At 39.0% G+C, this 23,233-nt stretch overlaps 2 protein-coding genes across 7 annotated transcripts in view; one reads left to right on the forward strand and one right to left on the reverse strand.

Moving 5' to 3' along the window:
• Window positions 1-23,233, reverse strand: part of NRG4 (neuregulin 4) — a 53,675-nt gene that overhangs the window by 20,151 nt on the left and 10,291 nt on the right. Inside the window, exons 1-3 of one of the 5 annotated variants that reach the window (XM_064456756.1) lie at window positions 8,881-8,964; window positions 8,500-8,643; window positions 2,991-3,056 (exon numbers count right to left, since the gene is read on the reverse strand). In XM_064456756.1, the coding sequence (XP_064312826.1) occupies window positions 2,991-3,000 (10 nt within the window). In that variant the 5' untranslated portion in view covers window positions 3,001-3,056; window positions 8,500-8,643; window positions 8,881-8,964. The other 4 variants (XM_064456755.1, XM_064456757.1, XM_064456754.1 and 1 more) reach the window with 4 other exon arrangements.
• TMEM266 (transmembrane protein 266) overlaps window positions 9,045-23,233 on the forward strand; it is an 87,667-nt gene continuing 73,478 nt past the window's right edge. For both annotated transcript variants that reach the window (XM_064456742.1, XM_064456744.1), the window contains exon 1: window positions 9,045-9,245. The gene's annotated coding sequence lies outside the window, so the exon portion shown is untranslated. The remainder of the gene's footprint in view (window positions 9,246-23,233) is intronic.

The following is a 23,233-nucleotide window of genomic DNA, read 5'->3' on the forward strand; positions in this document are numbered from 1 at the left end:
TCTCCCAGAAGTTCCAAAAATAATAATTTTGCTGTCTCAATATTTATGTATAAAAGATATGTTCTGTACAAAATATAGTGTTGTTTAAGAGGAATCAAGATTTTAATTTTCTTATTTGTCCTTCAGGAAAAAGAATTAAGGTTCCCCTTTATTCCTGCAGAAAAAAAATGAAGTGTGACCATAAGACATTCTACCCTAGAGGGAGCTTCTACAGCTTTGTATATAAAATAAACTTGACTTTTATAAGAGTAACAGAAAAGCTCAGCTACTTCTAATCCTGTGCAACAAAACCATTGTGCCTCCTGCTATCCTCTAGACCATCTCTAGCAATTCCACTCTCCCATCTTTTCATACGTTCTTCCATTCCTATGATGGCATATTGAAGTAGGCGTGAGTCAAGTCCTTATATTATTTTAAAACAAAGGTAGTTATACCACAGAGCTCAACAGGAATTCAGTTTCATGTTCATGTTATCAAAATGCTAGTGTCCAAATGGTAACCAGACCTTTTTCCATGTGTGCAGATAAATTGGGGAGCTAGAGGAGTGGGGAGGTAAGGCTGGAAAGATTGTTCATGTTTGACCTCGTTGCATTGGCTCAGGATGTGGTGTAACAGAAATGTGTGTTCTGCCCTACCTTGTTAGAAGTGAAATGGAAATTTATGTTGACTCTGAAGCTTTCTGTGCTTGTCTACTGGCAATTCATTTACTGCAAGTTCACTATGAAAAGACTTTTAAAATTATTTTGCATGGGTAACAGTATAATTGTAATAGGAATGAAATGGTAGCAGAAAAAAATCCAGCAGGTTTTTAAACAAGAAGTTATTTGATTTTAGTCTATTCAAACATAACAGTGGAACTTCTATGACAGTGTAATTAAATTGAAGGCTACATCCTTCCTTAAATGAAGAGAGGATACTGAACACATGAATAGTGTATCAGGTTATCTATACAATTATAAGAATCAAGAGAGAAAAGCAGAACTCTCAACTTTGACCTGCTCTCAACTCTGTTAAGCATCTGAGGGAGTTGTTGAAATTCCACCAGATGGAGAAGTGAGATGATAGAAGGTAGGCCCCATAGAAAAATCCCTTCAGACAGCTTGTGGAAAGCCTTCAAAGAAATTCTAATGAGAATTAATAAGAACTTGTTAAAGTCCTTAAAAATCCTGCCTTATGGTTCTATTTCTTTTCGTCATCTTTATGCAGAAATAGGTCTGTCTCACAGTGGCATAGTGGTACAGTACTGAAAAAAACTAAATGCCTTAAGTCATTCACGTCTCAGAATATTTGGGAGAATGATTCTCTTACTGTTATGGTGTGATCTGTATATTAAGGACCAGCTCTGCAGTCCAACTAGACATTTCTGTTCTGGCAAAATAACTCAGGAATGCTATATTAGGCCTATTAGGGAAAAGTGAGAGGGTTGGACGGAGAGAGAACAAAAAAGTGCCTAGGAAGCCTTTGAAACCTTTTTAATGGTAATTACAGAAAATTTCTCTATAGGCTATTTCTTTCTAGAGCTAGACTACTTTCCAGTGCTAAGGGAAAAACGGTAACCTCAATTCTACCAGTAATGAGATGTTTGAAGAAACCTCTATGTCCATGTAGACCAGATGCCCCATTTTCCATCCAGTTGTGCTTTTCATTAATTCTATTTTGTTTATTAGTACTTTGCTACTACTAATTGAAAGTACTGAGTAATACAGCATAAAGTGACAGAATGATGAAAGAGAATAAAAAAAATTCAGGATGCTCTAACAATAAAAAAAATATTAATTACTAGTAGTAGTGGGGTTTGCTACACCACAAGAATATAGGTTATTGCACTCCATACCCACTTTACTGAAATGCAGTAGTTTGGATCAAATTTGAAAGCTACAGCTCAGTATTTCTAGACAAGAAGGTAGGAAAGCAACAGTTTATCCCTTTACATTTGTAGTCAATGATGCAAAAGAGTATAGTGGAGAATCAGAAGGGGTTCAATACAAGCCAAAACCCAATTACATTAGCATCAGTGACTGTGTTATGATTTTTCGTGAGGTAAGTCAATACATTATATTAATCTAAAAATGCAAATTTTATGCTTTGAAGGTCAGATGTGTATTACATTCAGACTACCATAATCAAGATAGAAAAGTTTAAGAAATCAAGTGATGATGGGCAATTAAAAAAATACAGAAGATTTAGCTTTTCAATTAATACAACTGTAGAAACTCTATCAACATATGTTCTACACAATACATATTTTTTTCTATATATCCTTCTATGTGAGATATTAAATAAAGAGAAGTAGGACACACAAGTTACTTTTTTTAAAAGTTAGGTTTTGGTGGGAGGAGGAGTGAAGAGGAATGAAACAAGATTGTTCTTTCTAATGCCAGACTGTGGATACTTAAAACTGGTAGAGGTAATAGCAGCCTCTAAATAGACTGATTCTCAATTATTTTTTCCGAGGATATGCATGAAAACCTGTCCCTAAACTATCTTGTCTGTTGGCATTTCAACTTTTGTAACCTGACTGTCCTATCTATTAAAAAGAAAAACAAATAAAGGCCTAACACCACCTTAACCCCCAAAGAACCAAGCCAGCCTTGATAATCCATGTTGACTCAGCTGTCTTGCCTAGTCCAGAGGCTAAAACACTACAGACTGTCTAATCCTGAAGTCTGCTAAAAGAAAAAAGGGAAGGGGGAGGAGTGGGAAATGTTGACAGAAGATAAAGGGGCTGATGCATGCTTCCTCACTTACATGCAACTTTGGACTGCGTGCTAACCAATCACGAACTGTGAAATATTAGGACTGATCAAAGCAAACACCTTAAGAGAATTTGTACCACTGACTGGTGAACTTGTGTGTGCTGGCTAGTAAGTGAAGACAGCCCTATGGAGCAGATGTGACAATCCCAATGGTAGATGTCAAAATCAATGCAGTTTTAATGAATTCTAATTATATATGTATACACATCCAAGTAAAGACTTGGAAGAAATTACCTGTTCGCATATTATTCCAACAACAATTTTTATTCTTGGTCAGAGGCTATTCTTCTAAAACGGCACCTAAAGACAAACATCTATATTTAGCATGTCATTTGTAATCCCAGTGATTTTTTTCCCTGAAGAAATAGCTATTGGAATGCATCTTTCAGTGTTGCTGCTAAGACACTTGTTGTACTTTGACAGTAATATACGGTTATATATGTAAGTTCCATTAATTCACAGTTAATGGCAAACATTCAAGTCTGCTGTCAAGTTCAGTGAGCTCCTAAGGGCAGTACTACACGGTAAAACCAAATTTACACTAAAGCACGTTTGAACAATGAACACTTTTTTCAAACTGCCATGCTTGTTCAGAATTGTAATACCCGATGCTTTTAGGCAATCTAAATTACTGTTTCTGGCTAGCAAATTAAATTGACATTTGTACCTTGAAAGTCAGTGCACACAACTGAACCAGTCTTTAGGCTGATAATTATTCAGTCAGGTAAGATCTTGGTGGTGGAACTCCTCCATTTCACAAACAAGAACTTCCCAATTTGTAATTTATCAGAGAATGTGTGTGTTTCACTCGAGTGTTTCTCATGTCTGGATGTCAGGTGAAATTAGTAATATAGGCTGTGAATTTAGCAGAATTCAGCAAGGTGAAGGCTTGAACACTTATTTTTAAAATATGGAATAGAAACTCTCTGCCTGGACAGAAACCAATCTGAAATTGACATTGCTAAAAAGAAACTTGCTCTGTAGACATGCCAACTCTATAAACCTCTAACACTGCTATATTCTGTTTTCTTGTAAGGTATAGTAAAGGTTTACTGTACCAAATAGGTTACTGAACAAGCCTAACATGATAGTTCTTATTTTTTAATGTTTGTTCTTTTTGATTATACTTTAAAACATACATAAAGTAAATATTGAAGCAGACTGTCCTATATTGGAAGAAAGATTTTTGGCCCATTAAATGATGAAATAAAATAAGTTATCTTTACCAGAAATAATTGCCTGTCTTTCAGCTTTTAGTAGTAGAAAGGCAACTTTCTGTAGAGGCCCATTTCAAAAAGTATAATGCATTTGTACTTACTGTATAAGCAGATAGTTCTGTTTTTTTGTGGGACCTCGAATGGCTTCTCTAGCACTTTGTGTGTCCTGTCCATACAAGAAAATCTGAAATGGCAGTTCCCTGTGACACTGGGCTGTAACAGCAAGGTCCCCACCCAAAGGCTGTCCTCTTGGGCTATCTCAGAGATACGCAACTTTGCTTACTTTGTGTACACAACCAAGTACAATTCACATAGCATGCGGCACAAAGAAACAAACCGACATGATTCACTTCAGAACTAAAATCCTATTTTTAAAAGAAATAAATCATCCTGGAGATGGTTGTTTTTAGCAGCCAGGATCTGGATTCTATATGTGCTGTTAAAAAGGCTTCAAATTTACATATATTGTAATGTGGGTGAGGTTACACAAAGACAAACATGCACACAGAGACCAAATACAGAATAGGGTAACACCCCATTATGCTCACAGAATTGCATATTTTTCTAGGGTTACCAGTACTACAATTTATTTCTGAATTCAAAACAGTCACATAATGTAGTGTATATAAATTGCATCATAAAAATATAATATGCAGCAGTCAAAAATCTAATTTAAATTTGTATTTTATTGGTGCAAGCAGTCCTTTTAAATTTACTTTCCCTTTTCTCAAATGTGCAACAAAATTGTATAACATTCAATAGCTCTCATAACAGAAAATATAACTAGGATATATAACCTAAATTTCAGATTAGTTCCTTTTCCAGATTCAGTTAGGATGTGGGGGTCCTTGAACAGACAAAATAACTTGATTTGGCTACTGAAAAAAGAGATCTCACATCTCCTTTCCTTCCTCTTATTGCCAGTACGCATCTCACTGTCACTCTGGTGCTGCTACTGGTATAGGTTGAACTTTTTCAGGAGATGCTTAAATCCAATCATCCAGCAGAAAATTCCTTAAAGGAAGGTGACAGTTTTCTACTGTATCAGTTTGTTAAATGGATACGCTCTGCACCTCATCAGCTGTTTGGACTAGCACTAATTGTTACATGTACTACAAGCTGTTTATAAGGTGACAGGAGAGACCAAGGCAGTTTGAAGAAGGCTATGGGACTCCTAATTGTTCATTTTCACATGTTATTGCCTGCATGTTCAAGGAAATGGGGTGGTGAAGGAAGGGGGTGAAAATACTTCCTAAACAATCCAAGAGGATGTGTGTGTGTACACATAATTCTGTTCTGTAAGTTCTGATAATAAGTATCACAATTTGGGTCTAAAGATCACTTTCAAAAGAGATGTTGCTGACAGCATTCACAGTTGAGGCTTTTTTTTTTTTTAAGACTGAAAAGTAAATCATTAGGTAGTCATGTATTTATATGTAAATCTTTCTCTTGGGTGTGTGTTGCACTCTGAACAGAAGTTAAAGTATGTACCAGTGTCCTAAAAAGAATAAATCAGCCTCTCTATCTCAATAAAAAAATAAGCTGTTATATTGTAAAGAAAATGGAATGCTATAGCAGAAATTGTTGCTAAACTCGATTCTAGCTTGCTTACATCTACCTGTGCACTGAACTGGTGCTAGAAACACAAGAGATCATTTGTGCATCTGCCTAACACTTTCCAAATTCAATGCCTTCTTTTAAGACACAGCTGTAGCTTATGCTCACAGAAACTAAGACTCCAGTTCTATGATTGCTCAAATGTTTATCTTGCATGTGTCTTGGGAGTTTGTGAAAGATTATTTTGTGCATCAAGTTAGAGTACTTCAATCTGAAATTTAAAATACAGCTTATTATGCTCTGTGCCAGCTTGTTGGGAAAAAAAAAATCAGATCAGTTCTACCCTTGTCCCCACATCTTTGTCATCTAAAGTGATATTAATAACAAAACATTGTTTGAAAGATTACATTACATTGTAGATATTACAGATATACATTGAAGTTTGGTCACCTGTGTATACTGATAGATACTAATACTACTTCAGCCTCTTTAATTACTTGAAAGTCCTTGGCATCTTTATTGTCATAGTCTGAATCCCTTAACAAGGGCTTCCATTTAGGAAAGGATTTAAATCATATGTTTAGAGTTAACCATATCCCAAACCACTAAGTTAAAGCATGTTCAAGTACTTTGCTGAATAAAGCATGAACTCTATGTGTATGTCTGCATCATGCTGAGTGCCGCAGATGTGATGGAAATACTGGGTTACTATTCTGCAGCAGAGAAACCACAGATAAAAGTGAACCACACAAGAAAATTCATATACTCCTGCTTCTTGGGCACTAAAACACTTGGGGAAATAATAGATTTTTTCTTTTTTGGGAACTGCTATTGGATTTCTGGGCAAATTGAGCACTAGGACACAAAACTACAATGGGTTCAGCTCTTTAGCAAAACTATGTCGTGGGCCATGATTTGTCTTTAAGTGTTTGTGTAAACTGTGTGCTTTACTCCCCATATACTTAAAACAGAATCCTTACTGCCACTTAACTTTTGTGGCTAACTATTCTAAGCATCCATGAGATGCAGTATCCCTAAAAGATGATAACTGTAAGTCTTAATGAGCACAGGCAGATAAAAAGAAAGCACTGAATTATTATTTGGATTTTTTTACAGTTCTTTGCTATCCAAACATTCTTAAAATTAATCTCTATATAAACTCTCCCCCAAATTAAAGATCATTTCAGTCACATAGCTATTTCAAATATGTGCTGTTTGTCCATTTAGCCTAAGTTGCACCTTACAGCTGTCTTCAAGAATGGGATTTTACTACATTATGTTTTAAAATCCAAAAAGGGTGAAATCTCATTCTGCCCCAATACTGAACTCAAATATTTGTGTTGTGAAAACAATGAAGGGAAAAAAATTTTTAAACTGTGCTATCTGTAGTAGGCTAATTAAAAATAAATTTCCTTCTGAGATGTGTCCTTGATATCTATCAAGCAGTTAGTACTCTACACCTCTTATCTTCCTCAAAAGCCAGGAACTATCCTGAAGTCTTATTAAAAGGAGTCTGTTTGTTTTCCTATCTAGGTGAGAACTTCTAATGCCCTTACCATATGAAGCTCATAACAGATTTTAGCACAGAAAATCATCAGCCGTCAGAAAAAAAAAAACATCAAACTGCCTGAAACAAATGGAGATCTCAATAAGGAAGAATTCAAGATGAGATATTACAACAGATTTGTATAAGGACGCTGTGTTACTCAAATTTACACGCTGACGGTTTCTTTTAAGATGGGATAGCCACAACTTGAAGGAACTCTATGAAAACACAGAAGTGAAGGCAAATGCCAAATAGCTCACAAGTCTCAACATGCTTGTGACTGACAGGTGAATTTTTTGAAATTCTTTCCACTACAGTTTTCTGAAATGACAACAGATGACTGAGTCATCTTGTCTTAGGAATGCCTACAGAAAAATCTTAGTTTACATTTTTATTTTATCGACTGAAGTGTTTCTAGGATTAATTATATACTAAAACAGCTGGTAAAACTGTTATCATGATGTTGAAATAACAATTTGAGAGACTACAGTAAATTTAAGGGAAATTCACTAAAATTTCATAAGCAGTTTGCAACCAACTGCAAATGCCAATCTGAAACCCCAGTTCTACATGATGAGATATTCAGACAGAAGCTGGCAAAGGTACATTTCAGTTGAGGCTTCTGTCAAATGTATCTACTTACAGTCATACTACATATTTGTCATTTTGAGATAGAGATTCCAGTCGTGAGCTTCTGTGTGCTTATGCAGGGTGGATTAACAAATTTTAGAAGAGTCTTGTGTTAAAAAAACCACAACCAAGCTTGGGGAAAAAAACCTCACAACACATTCTGTCATTCTGTGAGTTCACTGATTTCTTCTGTGGCACTTTTGCTCCCAAGTTTCATCCCTAAACTCTCTAAGAAATCAACTGACATGTAATACACTTAAAGGTTCTCACTCCATGATTAATTTTTATTCATAATTTAGTGGTAGATATAGTGTCCATCAGAATGTCAGCTCTCAAATGTCAGTAATCTCAGATCCAAAAATCAGAATTCAATGTGTATTACAAACTGACATATGAGAAGACAGTTTCACACACAGACATTTAATAAAATAGACCAATATCACATAAATAATTTTGAGATACTAAAAAATACATATCGTAAGAGTTTAGATATTTAGATATTTAGTCATCAGGAAGCTAATGTAACTAGTCTTCATAGTATTGATCTTCATTTTTTAAGCTAAACATCATCAAGACAATAATAACTGATTGCTGCCAGTGCCAGCTATTCCACAGCAGCTCAGCATATAGAAGAAAACTGTTAAAACTTGTATTGCAGCCTCTCTGTCTTTTTTTTTTTTAAATTTTCTCCATTCTAAGCGCATCCTTAACGTTGGGGATTTTTTGCGTCCTTTTTTTTTTTTTTCTTTAATTTTGCACTGAGTTAATTTGTTTTACTTAAACCACAGCTTACCACAGCAAATGGGTACTCTTAACTCTGCCGGTGTAATCTTTCTCAGACACGCACAGGACAATCTGCTGAATCAACGTAATCTCTAATCTGCATCGTGTAATCTTGCAGCTGCTCGCTTCGTACGCAGTTATGTAATCCTGGTGTCTAGAAAAACAAAACAAAACACAAAAAGAAGAGGTAGAACTTTAAGAATAACGTTGTCAAAACCTCGCTGCACCTCACAGGACAGAAATCAGCCCCTGTCGCCCCCAGGCTGCGGCGGCCCCCTCACAGTGGGGTCCTCTCACACCGCGGCCACTCACGCTTGGGGCTCCCACCTGCCCGCCCTCTCCCGGGGGTCGGCGATCGCGGCACGGCGGCTCCAGCCGAGAGGGGACCTACCGGGGCAGGCGGGGGGGCGGTGGCTGAGGCGGGGGACAGGCTCCGCCCCGCCCTCTCGCGCCTCACCTTCCCTAGCCCGTAGTACTACGGAGCCCGCCTTTCGCAGCCGCTATTGGGTCGGCGGGGCCCACGTGACGCGGGGCGAGCACGCGCGCGCGCCCCCTTTAAACCGCCCCCCCTTCCCTCCCCCCGTACTGATGGTCCGCTGTTTCCTAGGCGACCCGGGAGGAGGGGAGGGAGGGTGCGCGCAGGCGGGCGGGCTCGCGCGCAGGCATTCCCCCTCCCCCGCCGCCGGCTCCGCGCGAGGCGCGCGCCGACCCGTTAGCAGAGCGGGGCTGTGCGGGAGCCGGCGTTGCGGGCAGCAGGTATGTGCCGTGCCCCGCCGCGGCCCTGCGCGGCGCTGGGGAGCCCCCAACCCTCTCTGGCTTTTGGGTGCTGCCGTACGCCTTGCCGCCGTGGCGGACCGCCACCTCCTCGCACCCCCCCACCTCTGGGGGCGGCCCGAAGGGGTCCCGAGGCCGGGCTGGCGGACGGGCCGCGGGGAGACCCTCAGCGGCGGAGAAAGTTTGGCGGCGGGCGCCGCCTTTCGCCAACTTCCCAGCGGCTGGGGTGGGGGGTGGTGTCTTAGGGTGGCCTGTGGCGGGGCCGGAGTCCCCGGCCGCGGGGTCAGTCAGGGGGCGGGGGCGGGTGGGGGATGCCTTGGGGCCGTGTCCGCAATTGGCGCGGGGCCCGCGGCTGCCTTGGGGCGCGCCGGAGCAGCGTTACTCCCGAGGGGGAGGGCAGGGGCGGCTCTGGGAGTCGGCGGGTGCCCCCCGCCCCGCCGCCACCGGTTCTCGGCGGCGTCCGTCCGCGCCCCCCCCCCCCCCCCCCCCCAGACCCCTACGGGTCCTGCCCCTCCGGAGGGGCGCGGGTTGCTAACTTCTGGCGTGCTGTTCCCCAATATCAAAAACCTCAATAATGCCTCAGCGTGAAAGTCGCTTTTATTTGCTTTTTGTGTGAAAAACCCACCTAACGTGTAAAAATCTCCGTGATACGGCCGCTTGAGCAATATCTTCTTTGAGAGTGCTATCCATCTATAAGATGCTGCAGCTCTTTTTGGAAACCTGCTGCCCTAGGCTAGCATCCTTGCTTGCCACAACAAGAAAAGGAACAGTAGTTTCTCTTCTGAAGTTGAAATCCATTTAGACTGTTCTGAAGCAGGGAATTTTCATTTTTATGGAAGGCAAACTGTAGTGAACTTAATAGGCCTTTTTTGTAGTGTCTATAGAGGCAAAATCTGTAGACTCTGAGGATTTCTGTGCTGTAACAGGATAGCGTGTCACAGTAACTTTAGTTATGGAAAATAGTACGTGAACACGCGTGGTTTCCAAGTTTTTTAGTATGCTGAAGTTAGGAAAAGGATCTGCTAAATGCGTCTCCAGCAGAATTTCTTGGTTGTTACAGGCAGGCTTGAGAGTAAACCAACCTACAAGCTCTGTTAAATACAGCATGCACCTGACACCATTGTCACAGCTGGAAAAGATTGTATACATAATGGGGGTAAAATCAGTAATGATGTAGGATGTTTACAGCTGTGAATGCAATCAGTGGAGAAGCCTCATTTGACTGAACACAGGGCACCTGTCATGTTATAGGCACACAGAGTCAGAAATTGCTTGTTTGTGCTGCAAAGGTCAGGATTCTTAGGGTTTTTTGCAAGACTTATCATGGGAATTTGCACCAACTATGAAGGGTAAGCAACTTGTATATTTTTAATGTGCTGTAAAACTGTACTATCTAAACATGGATTGAGTGAGACCCTATTGATACTTAATGGTTTTCTGGTAGTGCCTGTGAAGGTGCTGCAAGTTCCTGCAGGTCATTTGTAAAAGCATTGCTAATAGCATGGTCATAGTAGTGGGGTATTATAAAGCAGACAGTGCAGCAGTAGCACATAAGTGCTTTGCAACAAGATGTTGTGATTAACATTACACAGCAGTTATCTTGTACGGGAAAAGCTGTTACTTGGTCTTGTGAACAATCTCTGTATTGCGAGGCAGTATACTCTGTGCAGAGAGAGGAAGCAATACTTCTTTACAGAGGGTGTGGAATAAGAAGCAAGTGTATACTGCTTCAAACGTGTTATGGTTCCTCAACACTGAAGAATATGCTTACAGTCAGTGAAGTGACTGTATTCAAGAGCCTGTGTTCCTGAAGCACTGCATATGTGTACTCATTCATGTATATTTCTGAACAAAGTGGAGTTTTTGCAGCTCTGTCCTGATGCTACCCATTGGATTGCAAAATTGAGTATCCTCAGTGTAGTGCAAGGTGGGTTTTTTGCCTGAAGGGTGAAAGAGGTGTGAGTTGTACAAAAAGTTAGGTTAGCAGGTCATTACTATGTGAAAGACAACAGTGGGCAAAGAGAACACGTAGCCAGAGTACACATCAGCCCTTCTAGCTTTGGAGCTGGGGTAGTAGGTGAGATTAAAATCTTTTCTTGCTGACATTTTCATAAACTGGTTGGAGATGTGAGCTATGTATGCTTCCAGTGCAAGTACTAGTGCAAGCCTGCTACTCAAGTGAAAGTATTTTCAGATTGTGACTGACAGCATAAATGCAGAACATAATGCACAGTGTAGCTGTTTTCCCTATCACTGTGTCTGTTCCCAAAGGTCGGTTAGGTGTATGCGTGATTACAGCTCTGAAGGTGCCCTGTAAAAGATGCACACAGCTAATTATACTTGCCCTCGCCCAGCTCCAGGTCCTGTTGTGCTGTTACTCCAGCTTGAGTTCAGTGGTGGCTCCCTGAAACTTGGCTACCTGGCAGCTTGCTGTTTTGTCTCTAGTCTACACACTGCAGTTTCTGACTCTGCAGTAATATTGCATCACAGATTACTTTCAGCACAGAGGGACAGAACTAGCAAAACCTCAAGCGTGATCAAGAGCATGGTTTCAGTGTTACTACATGTGATTGCATCCAAATTAGGAGGTGAAACTGCATTGCCCTATGAGATCCTGATATGACTAAAATTTACCTATAATATATCATTAGTATTCATTTAAATTAGTTGCATTACCTGGGAATAGAACAACAACAAACTGAATTGTCTTATTCAGTATAAAACTTGTCTGTATGCTCTCTAAGAGTAAATGGGGTGTTGTGTCAGGATAATGGTGCTCAACTCATCTGCTTCCTGAACAGTGGGATTACTTAACAGGCAAAATACTTTATCCTTATGAACACTGCAGAACCAATATTGACATAAGAGAGTGAGCTGGAGTCCTTTCTGCCTTGTGTTTATTATCAAAAGTGTCAGCTAAGTGCTATTTGCAATATCTTCATTGCTAGTTGGTATGTGAGAGGAAGACCATGATTTGAAACTCGTTTGCTGTGCACTCGTTAGGTGTAATAATATGAAGGGCAAGTCTGGAATCTGTAGTGCTGGAAAATGGGGAGTTTGTGGGTTTTTTGACTTGAAAAAAGTTATGAACTCTGTCAGTACTTTTTAGGAGTATTATTCTAGCGTAGGCAGACATGAGTGTGCCTGGTGGGATTCCATCTTCAAGGGAAAAATAATAAATGTTGGTTTGTTTCACTGTGGGGTAGAACTTGGCTGTTGTACACTCTTTGGCTCTTGAGGCTCCTGCCCAAGGTGAATCAAAAACTTTCGTCCACTAAATTCTCAGATGGCGCAGTGAGGGTAGAGGCTGGGTGAAAGAAGGCAGAAGGTTTACTTCAGTCTCTCTGTCATATTTCAGTGCACTTATCTGCTGGGTTTAGGATTTGGTTTGACAAGAGTGATGTATTAGGGTTTAATTCTTAATGTAGTTATAAGGTGATAATGAGCTCTGTTTCATCCATGTAATCCTGTTGAAATCACTGTTTTTGCATGAGTATAATGAAAGACACCTTGTAAACTCAAGTAGCAGTGCAAATTTTCTAAACATACCTTTGTCATTAACTGTTAGAAAATGCAATGTTAGCTCATTTCTTGCTTTGTTCGAAATCATGGTAGTTCCAGCATAAAGAGGTTCTCCCTCTCACTTTCATTTTATCTTGTCTAGGGTTCAGTGTTGCTTTGATATATTTTGCTGTAAGATTATTTTTTTGTGGCAGTTACTCTATCTTTCCTTGCATCATGTAAAGCACCATGTGCATCTATAGCATTACACAGAAATAACACTTTTTAAAATATATGTTCAAATATTTTGGTTGCAAAGTCAGACTTGTAAGCTGGAAAATGTCAGATTTAGGGTTGAGCAGATGTAGTTCTATGTTGTCAGCCACCCCATTCACTGAATGAGCCAATGATTTGCAGAAGAAATAGGACGTGATCTTAAGAGTTAAAAAGATGATTAATGCAAATGGAGCTTGTCATATACTGTTTTAAATATGATGCTTCCTAATTTTCAAAAGCTTAATTTTATACCCAAATAGCCTTCTTGTAAATTAGTTTCTAACACAGAACCTCTTAGTACTGTGGGGTTTAGCTTTCTTTTTTGTAAAATATTGTATGGAGAGACGCACTTCCCTTGTTGACTTTAACAAATTCCTAAGCAGGATTTGAGCCTTCAGTAGTGATTTCTAATTCAGGTAATTGCCTTACTTGGTAAGGTGGTTGTTTTGTGACTGAGAAAGAAACGTTGGGGTCTGTGCTTTGTTTAGGGAAACAATGTGTAAATTCTGACCTATTTTGTCCTCCTTTCTGCTGTCCGTCCTGCCACTCTGCTTTTTTGCTTCAGCAGCCTGTAATGTGTTCCATAGCATGCTGTCTGCCACTGTTCTGTCAGAGGTGTAAGCTGCCCAGCCATTGTGTACATGGAGCTCATGTCTGTTTGATTTTTTTTTAGGCTACCAAATACTTGATATAAAAAAGCAAGCAGGCATAGGAAAACAGTTCATTTTAACTTGAATGATTGCCATGAGACAAAGCATCTCTGCTATTCCAGGGAACTTCAAAGGCTGCCTGCAAACAACGGAAGTGTCAGAGCTTCTCAGAAAAGTTGCAGAAGTCTTTGTAGTGGAAAGTGTTATGTGTCTGGTATTTAAGTGTGCCTACTAGTTTTTTCCACTAATAGAAAATGAAAATTCATATATAAAAATAGCAAAATAGAAATTTTACTGAAGTTGGTGAGCCTTTTGCTGTTGAATTATTTTAGTATTTTGCCTTAAATACTTTTGTTCAAGTCTATAAATAATTTCTTATAGAAAAGTATACCATTTGGACTACCAGTCGATTTAGCCAATGGTACAAATTTAAAGAAAGCTGTTGCTAAAGTGAGCTACAGAGCTCCTGTCTGTAATAATTAAGTTAACAAATATATAGGATGTAAACATGAGGCATGTGGTGTGTCTCAGCTAGCAAGCAGTCCATTATTTTTCTCTGCCTCGATTTTGCAACCCACATCTAGTAAATAATTACATTCTTATCCGGAATGATAAAATTAGGCAGCTTTGAAAGCAACTTTTAAACAGGAAAGTGAGATATGGGTCAAAGTTCACATGTTAACTTGCCCAAGTGTCTCAAAAAAAAAAAAGCAACCTCAAAAGATTTTTCTTGTACATATTTACTGTTGTTCTTCTGTTACCAGCTGCCACCTCCAGAAATTCAAATGCTCTTTCACCCCCCACCCCTGCCCTGTTTGGTCTTAAGAAGGACTTTCTGAGCAGGGAGCAGTAGTGTAATTAAATAGATATGTTCAACTTTGAAAGGTGTTATTTTTAGGACTAGCTCAAAAGGGCAGGTACTCCTTGGAGACATTCTAATATGGCCAGATAGTCTGTTCCAACTGAAAGAGCAATGCACAGCTTGAGTAGCATCAAGGTTTACTTAAAAGTTTTTGACACATTTTATCTCTGGGCAAAAAGAAATTCAGAGGAGGCTGAAAAGCGGGCACAGCTTCTGAGCCTCTCAGCTCATAGTGCCACATTGGAAAAAGTGTCAGCTTCCAGAGAGGCTGACCCTGTGAAGTGATGTCTTCGTTCCCTTCCCTTCACTTTATTAGGGCCATGGTGATGCTGGTTCTTTTCCCCATGCTTGTACAATGGGTCGTCTTTGGAATGCAGTACTGTTGGATGCAGCACAGATATATGTGTATCTGCCTAGCAAGGATTCTGCGGGAGACAATAGCTGTTCCCTTGCTGTCCCCTAATCATTGCCTTTGCTTCCCTGCAATTCAGATCCTAAGGTACAAGGAACAGAGAAGTTCGCATTTGCTTCTGGTAGGAAAGTGTATGTGCATGAATTAATGGGCATACTGCAGAGATATTTGTCTCCCCACTCTTCTTCCTTTTTTCTGATTCATATTTGTTCACTTTTCCACCTTTCAGCAAAGGGGAGCATATGGCAGTGTGCTGTCCATCTGGTTGCCACTTACTGTGAAATCATTATGCAGGCAAATTTGGCCCCATCTTGAATTTATGTAGGTAAAACTGTTAATAGAATGACAGCTGAAGTGTTTATTCTGAACTGTAAATGGGAATTAAGCACAGAGAGCAAACACAAAGGGTGCTTTCTGAATATTTTCAATCTTCTCCTACATTTAAAAAAAATACTTGTACTATGCTAGTATTTGAAGCAAAAAAGCCTGGGACCCTCATTGTGCTGTTCGAGTATGGATACAAGAAAAGTCCTGTCCCAGAGGATTTGCAATCTAAATACAATTTAATGACAATATTGTGAATGGTGATAGATGATTAGGAAAACCTTAATTATATAGCTAGTACTCTATATATGTCATTAAAAATTCTGTTGATGTTTTTGCATCCTAGTATAAACTTGTAACATAGTCTCTTAAATGCATAGCAGATACTAAACTCGTTGTTCAGTAGCAGTTTCTTTTCTGAAGTGATTAACTGTGACACTTTTAAGAATCTTTGTTAATTTACTACTTGTGCCTTTTGGGTATATCCAGATGCTTCTGTTTATCTACGTATCAAGGATCTACATTGGCAAAGAAAAGTCCTATTGCCTTTGGCAGCATAAGTATGTATACATTTTTGTTGTCATCACATTTCACATTACTAATGATGAAATTGTAATAACCTAACTTTCTTTTAGTTATCTAAAGGAAAGGAGTACCACTGAAAAAAATTATAGTGTAAACGATTTATACTATAATATTCTGAGATCTTACCTGCAGATAAGAGTACCTCCAAAAACTGATTTTTAGATTGAGTTATATTCTATGTATGACAGCTAACTTCCGTACACTCTCTGCTTCATCAGTCAATAGTTTATTTTTCACATAGCCATATGGAAAATGCTGTTTTTTTTTTTAAACTGTAAGAGATGGTTATAAAACCAGAAAGTAAGTGGGAGAATCAGAAGCAAGTCATTTATCTGAAACAATCTTTCTTGCTGTTTAGATCAGGATTCCTCACTGTTGATTGTTACATGCAGATTTATTATGTAGGACAGTGCTGCAGTGAACCTGCTGTGATATAAAAGTGTGGACTGGTAAGAATAGTTTTGGCATTGGGGAGGAGAGTGGCTAGAGTTTGTTCACTGCATTCTTTAAAGTTTTTGTTTTGAACAGTAGTGCAGTCAAGTTTTCAAAACAGCCTTGGGATTTTTTTCCCTTTTCCTGCAGAAGTCAATTTAAAAGACTACATAGCTTTCTAGAAATCTTTTGTCCTGTACTGAAACAGGCAATGAGAAGTTAATTTTAAGTTTTCTAAGAAAACCTGAGTTTGATACTTACTCTCAATGAACTGGGTTTTGAACAGGTATTCTGTGCATTAGTATATCTTCTAAGTATTTTAATATGGAAATCCAGCCCCCAGTACACAGCTGTGAAACCAGGCTGACAGTGGGAATACTGAGTAGGTTTTGGGAGAAGGAAATATTTAATGGCTTCTATTACAGTCTCATGACAGCTGTGGCCTATCTATTGGTGATCTATAGCTGAGTATCTGTAGTAGTGGTATCACTGAGGACAGCCAACTCTGCTGTCTAAAACTAAATGGTAACATATGTTAAATCACTGCTGAGCTGCATCTTGCAGTATTTTGGATGGAGCTAATTCTTTTTTTTAAGTGCAGAGTGTTGTATGACTTGCATTGAACTATTTAGAAATATATTATTTAAATAATCAGGACTCTGTTGAAGGATAAATCTGTGATGGATGTAACAGCAACATGCTCAGATTCATGGATATCTTTGCGAAACTTGGCTTACCACTATTGTTTTCTAATGTCAAAATGAGGAAGAATTCCTTTAGTAGTCTGTTCCTTGTGACACAGAAATAACTGATAAGGTGGTTTCTCTATGGTTTTAAAGTCAGGAACTGGTCACTATAATGACTCTTGAGACTAATGTTAGGAAAAGCTTAGATTTATTTAAAGATCTTAAAGATCTTTAAAGATACTGACTATGTTCTTGTATACATTATTCTGCTGTAGAAAAAGTAATCGTTGTGCAGGTAAAATAACACGGTTCTAGCTAAGCAAGAGACTATAACAGCTACTCTGAAGCGCTGCTTTTAGGCTAGTACCCAGGCTTCATATCCTGCAGAAAGTAGAGGAGTTTGGATGTGTAAATTAAGGTATTCAGGCCTTTCCAGCACTTCAGAGGAGTGCCAGGCAAAGGATTCCCTCAACACCCAGGGGAAAAGGAGCTCAGGGACTCTTACAACCCTTTGTAAACAAAGGTACTTACTGTCCAGTTGTAAGGGTGTGGTTTTTTAATTATCTCTCTTTTGATTAAAAATGCTCATCAGCAATTCCATTGTGCTATTCTGAAATTTGGGAGCTATGGAAAGAAACTGGGTCCTTTTTCCTTTAGTAGCTAGATGTTCTTCCCAATCTGAAGCCCTGTTTCAGTCTGAAAGTTAGGCAGGCTTGTTGCTTTTGAAGAACTTCTTTCAGTCTAAGATTATTTCCCTTTTTGGGGTGGAAGGGACTGCAGTCAAAGTAGCTGGTAGTCTGCAAAGGCCAGAATATGGAAGCACTGATATAGTAACTAGCAAACAAAGACTAATTGGTTATTTGACATATTTGGAAATGCAACCAGTTCTCAGAGTGACTAGGTGACTGGCATCAGCTTGTATCTGATTGATAGTTGCTGGGTTAAATGAAGTAAGTATATAATCTAGTGAGAAATGATCCACATCTGCATGTAAACCCACTGTTAACTAGCACTTTTGCAGACTGCCTTGCTGGAGAGACTTTGTAGACTGAGTGAATATGTGAAGTGAGCTTTCTTCTGCTTCACACCTTCAAATAAGGATTAAGGTGCATGGGACAAATTGACTAGGAAATACAGGCTTGCACAGTTCATTTTGTCATGAGAGGTAGGACTTCATGCCCTAGTGCCTGTGTATTACACAGGCTTTAAAAAACACTTTAAAACATGCTCACTTTTTGTTGATGGCTGTGTGGGACAGCAGCGTTCTCTCCAGGTAATGTCTAATATAATGAAATAATTATCATAAGGCAATGCAGAGTGTTTTATCATACAATGAAGACAGAAAAAGGGAAGGCCAGTGTTCAAAATATTAAGTTATACAATAGAGAATTTGGTATCACAGGAAAAACAGGTGGTGGTGGTACTTTCCTTCCATAGAAGGACATCTGAACTTGAGGCTGTACATTGCTTTTGTTTAAATGGCTTAACAAAGCACTTCAGTCTGAAATAGACTGTTTTTCTATTAGTTTCACTGGGTATATAAAGCATACTGCATGAACAACATTTGGCAGGAGAAGAACATAATGCATCTGAAACCTTTAATCGTATGCTGTAGGCAGCTCTGTCTAGGTCAGAAGACACCATATTATCAAATAACATTATAGGCATTCAGAACTTGCACAGTAGCTTGATTATTCATAGAATAATTGGTCTTTGTTAAGCAGATAATGGCACTGTTTGCATTCAGAGCCTAGGTTTGAAGTATATGATATGGAATATTTGTGTTTTAAATCATCTGTTATTCAGATGATGTAGGAACTAAATAGAACAGAGTTCAGTGAAAACTTCTGCAACAGTGACATGCTTGGTAGAAGAGTCTTTATACTTCTGCTTACACTATGCTACCAGCAGTTCTGCAAGTCTCTGAGATTTTTTTGTTTATTGAATTTAATTTTTTATGGGTATTTGCAGCAACACTTAGGACCATACAGACTGTATTAAAAAAACAAATGCCTTGAAGAACAAAACAGTTTAGAAACTTCCCAAACTGCTTGAGGGCAGAAAGGAAGTAAATAGTGAAGAAGTATGATTAACACATGCAAGTAGAAGTCACAAAAGAAAGGCGTGTCTTTCTCTGTCACACCCTGTATCTTATTTTACTTACCTATAGAATAACAAGTATTTCTACCTTACGAATAATTAGTTAGGCTCTTTAATGCTTTAAGATCCCAAGGTGGAATAGGAAATTGACTGCAGTGTCAATAGCTGATAATTTTTGTAAGTATGTCAGAGTATGATCTAAGGTAAGTTTGAAGGTTCCTCTGGGCACTTACTTATGTAAACTCATGCTTGGAGGTAACTATCAGCTTGGTAAAATCCCCACTTGCTTCAGTACTCTGTTTTAGAAGGGCTGGAGAACAGATGATGATGAACAGGCCTTTCTCCTCTAAATTTCATCCTGCTTAAGACAAGCATCTTATTTTGTTTTCCCAAGCTGGAGTTTGAGAGAAGCAATAAGGTAATAAAACTGTTGCCTTAAAGGACCACAAAAGTGATCAAAACCACTCAAAGTAATGGTTTTATTGTATCAAGTACAGTGTACTCAGTTAATCAAAACATGTGTTCTATATATGTGACTGTTTAGCCTGCAGAAGATCAGTCTGCCTTGCAGTAAGGAAGTTGTGTTTTCAGTATGAGCTATATACCCATTTGAGCTGTGATCAGCACTCTTTGCCTTCCCTAAGGAGATGGCAGTGATTGTAGCATTTATCATACATAAAGGAATCTGTCTTGCTGTATATAGCTACCAAAAGACATGTGAAAAATAGGGACAAAGAAGGCAGTATCCATGATCTCGGGAACCCTTCAAACAACTGATTGCGAACTCGGATCACTTCCCAACTTCTCACCGGACCCCATATTTTGCCTCAGCAATAGTTACAAGTTGGTCTGATTTGGTAGCACGTCTGTAAAGGAACCTGATAGCAGAATATTGTCGGAAATACTGGTGTAGTGGTCTGTGCATGAAGCTGTTGAAGAAATTAAGTACGCAGACAGAATGCTGTGGCTTACATTAAAAATGGTTACTTGAAAATGAAGTGAAATGATGGGCAAGAGTTTGAATTGTTGGTGTTCAAGGAAAAATCCAAATGCATAACAGTGTGTTAGTAAGGGCAGGGAGTTAGTTTGGATTATTTAGGATTGAAAAAAAACAAACCCAGAATGTAATGCATGTTCTGCTACCATCAAGCAGCCCTGTGACTGGAGCAGAGACTTGAAACCAAGGGCAAAAGTTCTATTTATGGGAAGAAAGATGGAGCAGGCTGAAGTGGCAGAATACTCTTCCAAGGAAAACCACTGAACATTTGAAAGTTGCTTTAGTCCTCTGTGCTATATAACATGTAGCAAAGATGATGGATTGGTGATTCTTCTGACTTGGCAAAACTAAGGCTGCTTTCTGGGAAATGCAGCAAAACCGCCTCAGAAGCTGCTCTGCGGATGCTTAGAGACTTGCGCTCCTGTGAGAAGTATGTGCTTTTGCAAGGGAAGGAGAAAGAAAAGACTTGCAAGCAAAGATCAAAATGAAAAATTATATATCAAGGTGCCATACATGATCTGATTTTTCACTTCTCTGCTATGGGTGATGAAGCTACATGGTACTTAATTTCTAATGACTCTCTCCATATCAGGCTATGAATTCTCTTCCTTTGACCACCAGAGGACCAAGCAATAAAGATTCGTGCGATTTGAGCAAGGAGATACATGTAGCAACAGCTACTGATTTTACGTGCTGGACCTAGCTGCTCCCTTTCTTGCCTGTCATGGTGGTATGTCATGCTAATGGTTAATTTAACATCCACATCAAAAGACTGATGAAGATACGGGTATGTCCATAGCTAGAGTATATGTATCCCCTATACAAGGGGTATGACAGTGTTGTGTTCAGATTTTTTGGTCTATATTGAGGTAGTTTTGTGTTTGTTTTAATGCATGTGTAAATGTATGTCTAAACTAGTCCTTATCTTTTCCCAAGATATAGTTTTGCATTTTTATAATAATTTATAACTGAAGTGTTGGAGGAAACCTTTCAGGCATGAGTATTTCATAAATTAATATCTAGTAACACTGTTCACTGTTGCAATCCATCTGCCTAGAAGATTCTGCCAGTTCTTTTCTTAAATAAGCAAGTACTATCTCTTTCTTTTGCCTGGTTTTGTGTAAGTTTTGACACCATATCCACTCTTAAAGTGTGTAGGTGAGGTTAGGAAAAGTGTGTTAGCCTTGTGGAATTTTTGTCATTATCTAGTGTGTATGTATGCATATGTGGATCCTGTAATTTTCATGCCTTCAGAGTTCCCATTAAAGTCATCCTGCTGTAGAAATTAGTTTGATTCATCCTTTATACCAAGTTGTCTCTGGTGCAGCCTCCCATCCCATTGATTTGCTGTGATGTTTTTATGCTAACGGTAGCAAAATGAGAAAATGTGTAAGGACAAATATTTTAAGAATTGAAGATGTACTTTTCATCTTTTGGACTTAAACTGGTACAGCAAAGGGAGGAAAAGTCAGCATAATGTGACCAGTCATCTCTAAGTTGTCGATGGAGCATAGTTTGGGAACATCTGGACTGTAAAATGTACCTCTTGAACTTTCATTGATCAGTTCCTTGGGTTGTCAGCCATGAAGTATATTTTTAGATACTTGCAGCAAATCTTATTGCATGTGAAAGAATGCCAAATCCATAGTTTGTCAGCTGCTGTTTTTCAGTATGTAGGGAAAAAGGATTTTGGTGTGAGTTAAATAGCTAATTTGCTGCTGCATTGCAGACTGCAGTTTGTACAGCTATACCTGAGTTAGCTTTAAACTAGGCAGCCTGGCAACTAGTATCAAAGTCCAGCTGCAGCTGTGCTAGCTCAGCATGAGCTGGTATAATCCTCCTCTCTAATCCGAAGAGGAAAACTATTGGCCTGGACACAGTAAAGCAATCTTTTCTTTCAGAAAGCCATTTCCTATAGAAGCAAAGAAGGGAAAAATGTGTGGTTTTAATTTTTATGGCTCATGGTTTACCATCTTGTTTTTTTTTTACAAGAACAAAGGGAGGCATAGTAATTTAATGAAAAATTAATGGGTTGACCCCTTATATGGGTGAAAGCTTGATGTGTGCTATGATTATGTATCATGCTATAGCATGGGTATTCCTTGGAACTTTTGAAATGGGGCATGTTCTTGCTGAAAGTAGGAGAAATTAGTTCTGCCCTATAAATGTGTGCTGTCATCTGCAGCAGTACACAAGTTAGAGGTAAGATGCTTTAAAAGTGTACAGCTGTCTGAACTGACCTAAACTCATTCTCTTAGTACTGAAGGAGTTAGAAGCCCTCTGCTCTTGGATGAGGGTGCACTGTATTTTGGCCTGCCTGTAATTGGCAAATTAGTTTCCTAGCCTTTGGATGCTGCCTAACACTACTTGAGTAGTGTTCTGGATGCATGTCTGTTCTGTGCTTAGTAGAAGAGTGTTTCTGTATTACCAGCTGTTAAAAAGGGGTAACGTGCATTAAAAAAAATTACTACTTAAGTGAGTTATTTTTTCAAAAACTGTTCATCTTTGATGCAAACCAGAAGTTATCCTGTCCTGAAGCATTCCCTGTTTCTCATACTATCCATCCTTTAGTTATTCCTAAAAATTCCTATCTTCAGTATCATAATAAGTAGGATATGTCTGTTAAACCAACCTATATTTATAAGCTATTCAGTATATACTTGTTCAAACCTGTGTGATCCTATTACTGCAAACATTGTCTCAAATTAGATTAAGTACTTTGGAGCAGGGTTTATGTCACTTTAAAAAACCTTCTAAATTACCTGATGTGTCTCTAGCATGTGAATAATAAAAGTATGGGCCAATTTTTCTTGCCCTGAAAGACTGTTCATTTCTAGGACCTTAAAAGCTATAGAATTCTGACTGTCATCTTGGTACCTTTCCCATCTCAATCTTGCAGTGAAGTTTGCAGTGGATGCCTTTGACCACTCCCCTGAGAAGAGGTGCTTGGTATTACCTAACTGCTTTCTAGCCTGCATTTTTCAAATGTAAACTCAACAGGTCATGAACTGCCAGTGGTCAAAAATGTTTGAAATCAGTATATTGAGAGTGAGAAGGATAACACAAGAGAATAACAGTGTTATTAAGGAACGGTGTTTTGGAGCTATGAAGATGAGAAATGAATGATCACAAAGTATTGCCTCTT

The sequence above is a fragment of the Phalacrocorax carbo genome, chromosome 7 (assembly GCF_963921805.1).
Source record: "Phalacrocorax carbo chromosome 7, bPhaCar2.1, whole genome shotgun sequence".
Taxonomy (NCBI): domain Eukaryota; kingdom Metazoa; phylum Chordata; class Aves; order Suliformes; family Phalacrocoracidae; genus Phalacrocorax; species Phalacrocorax carbo.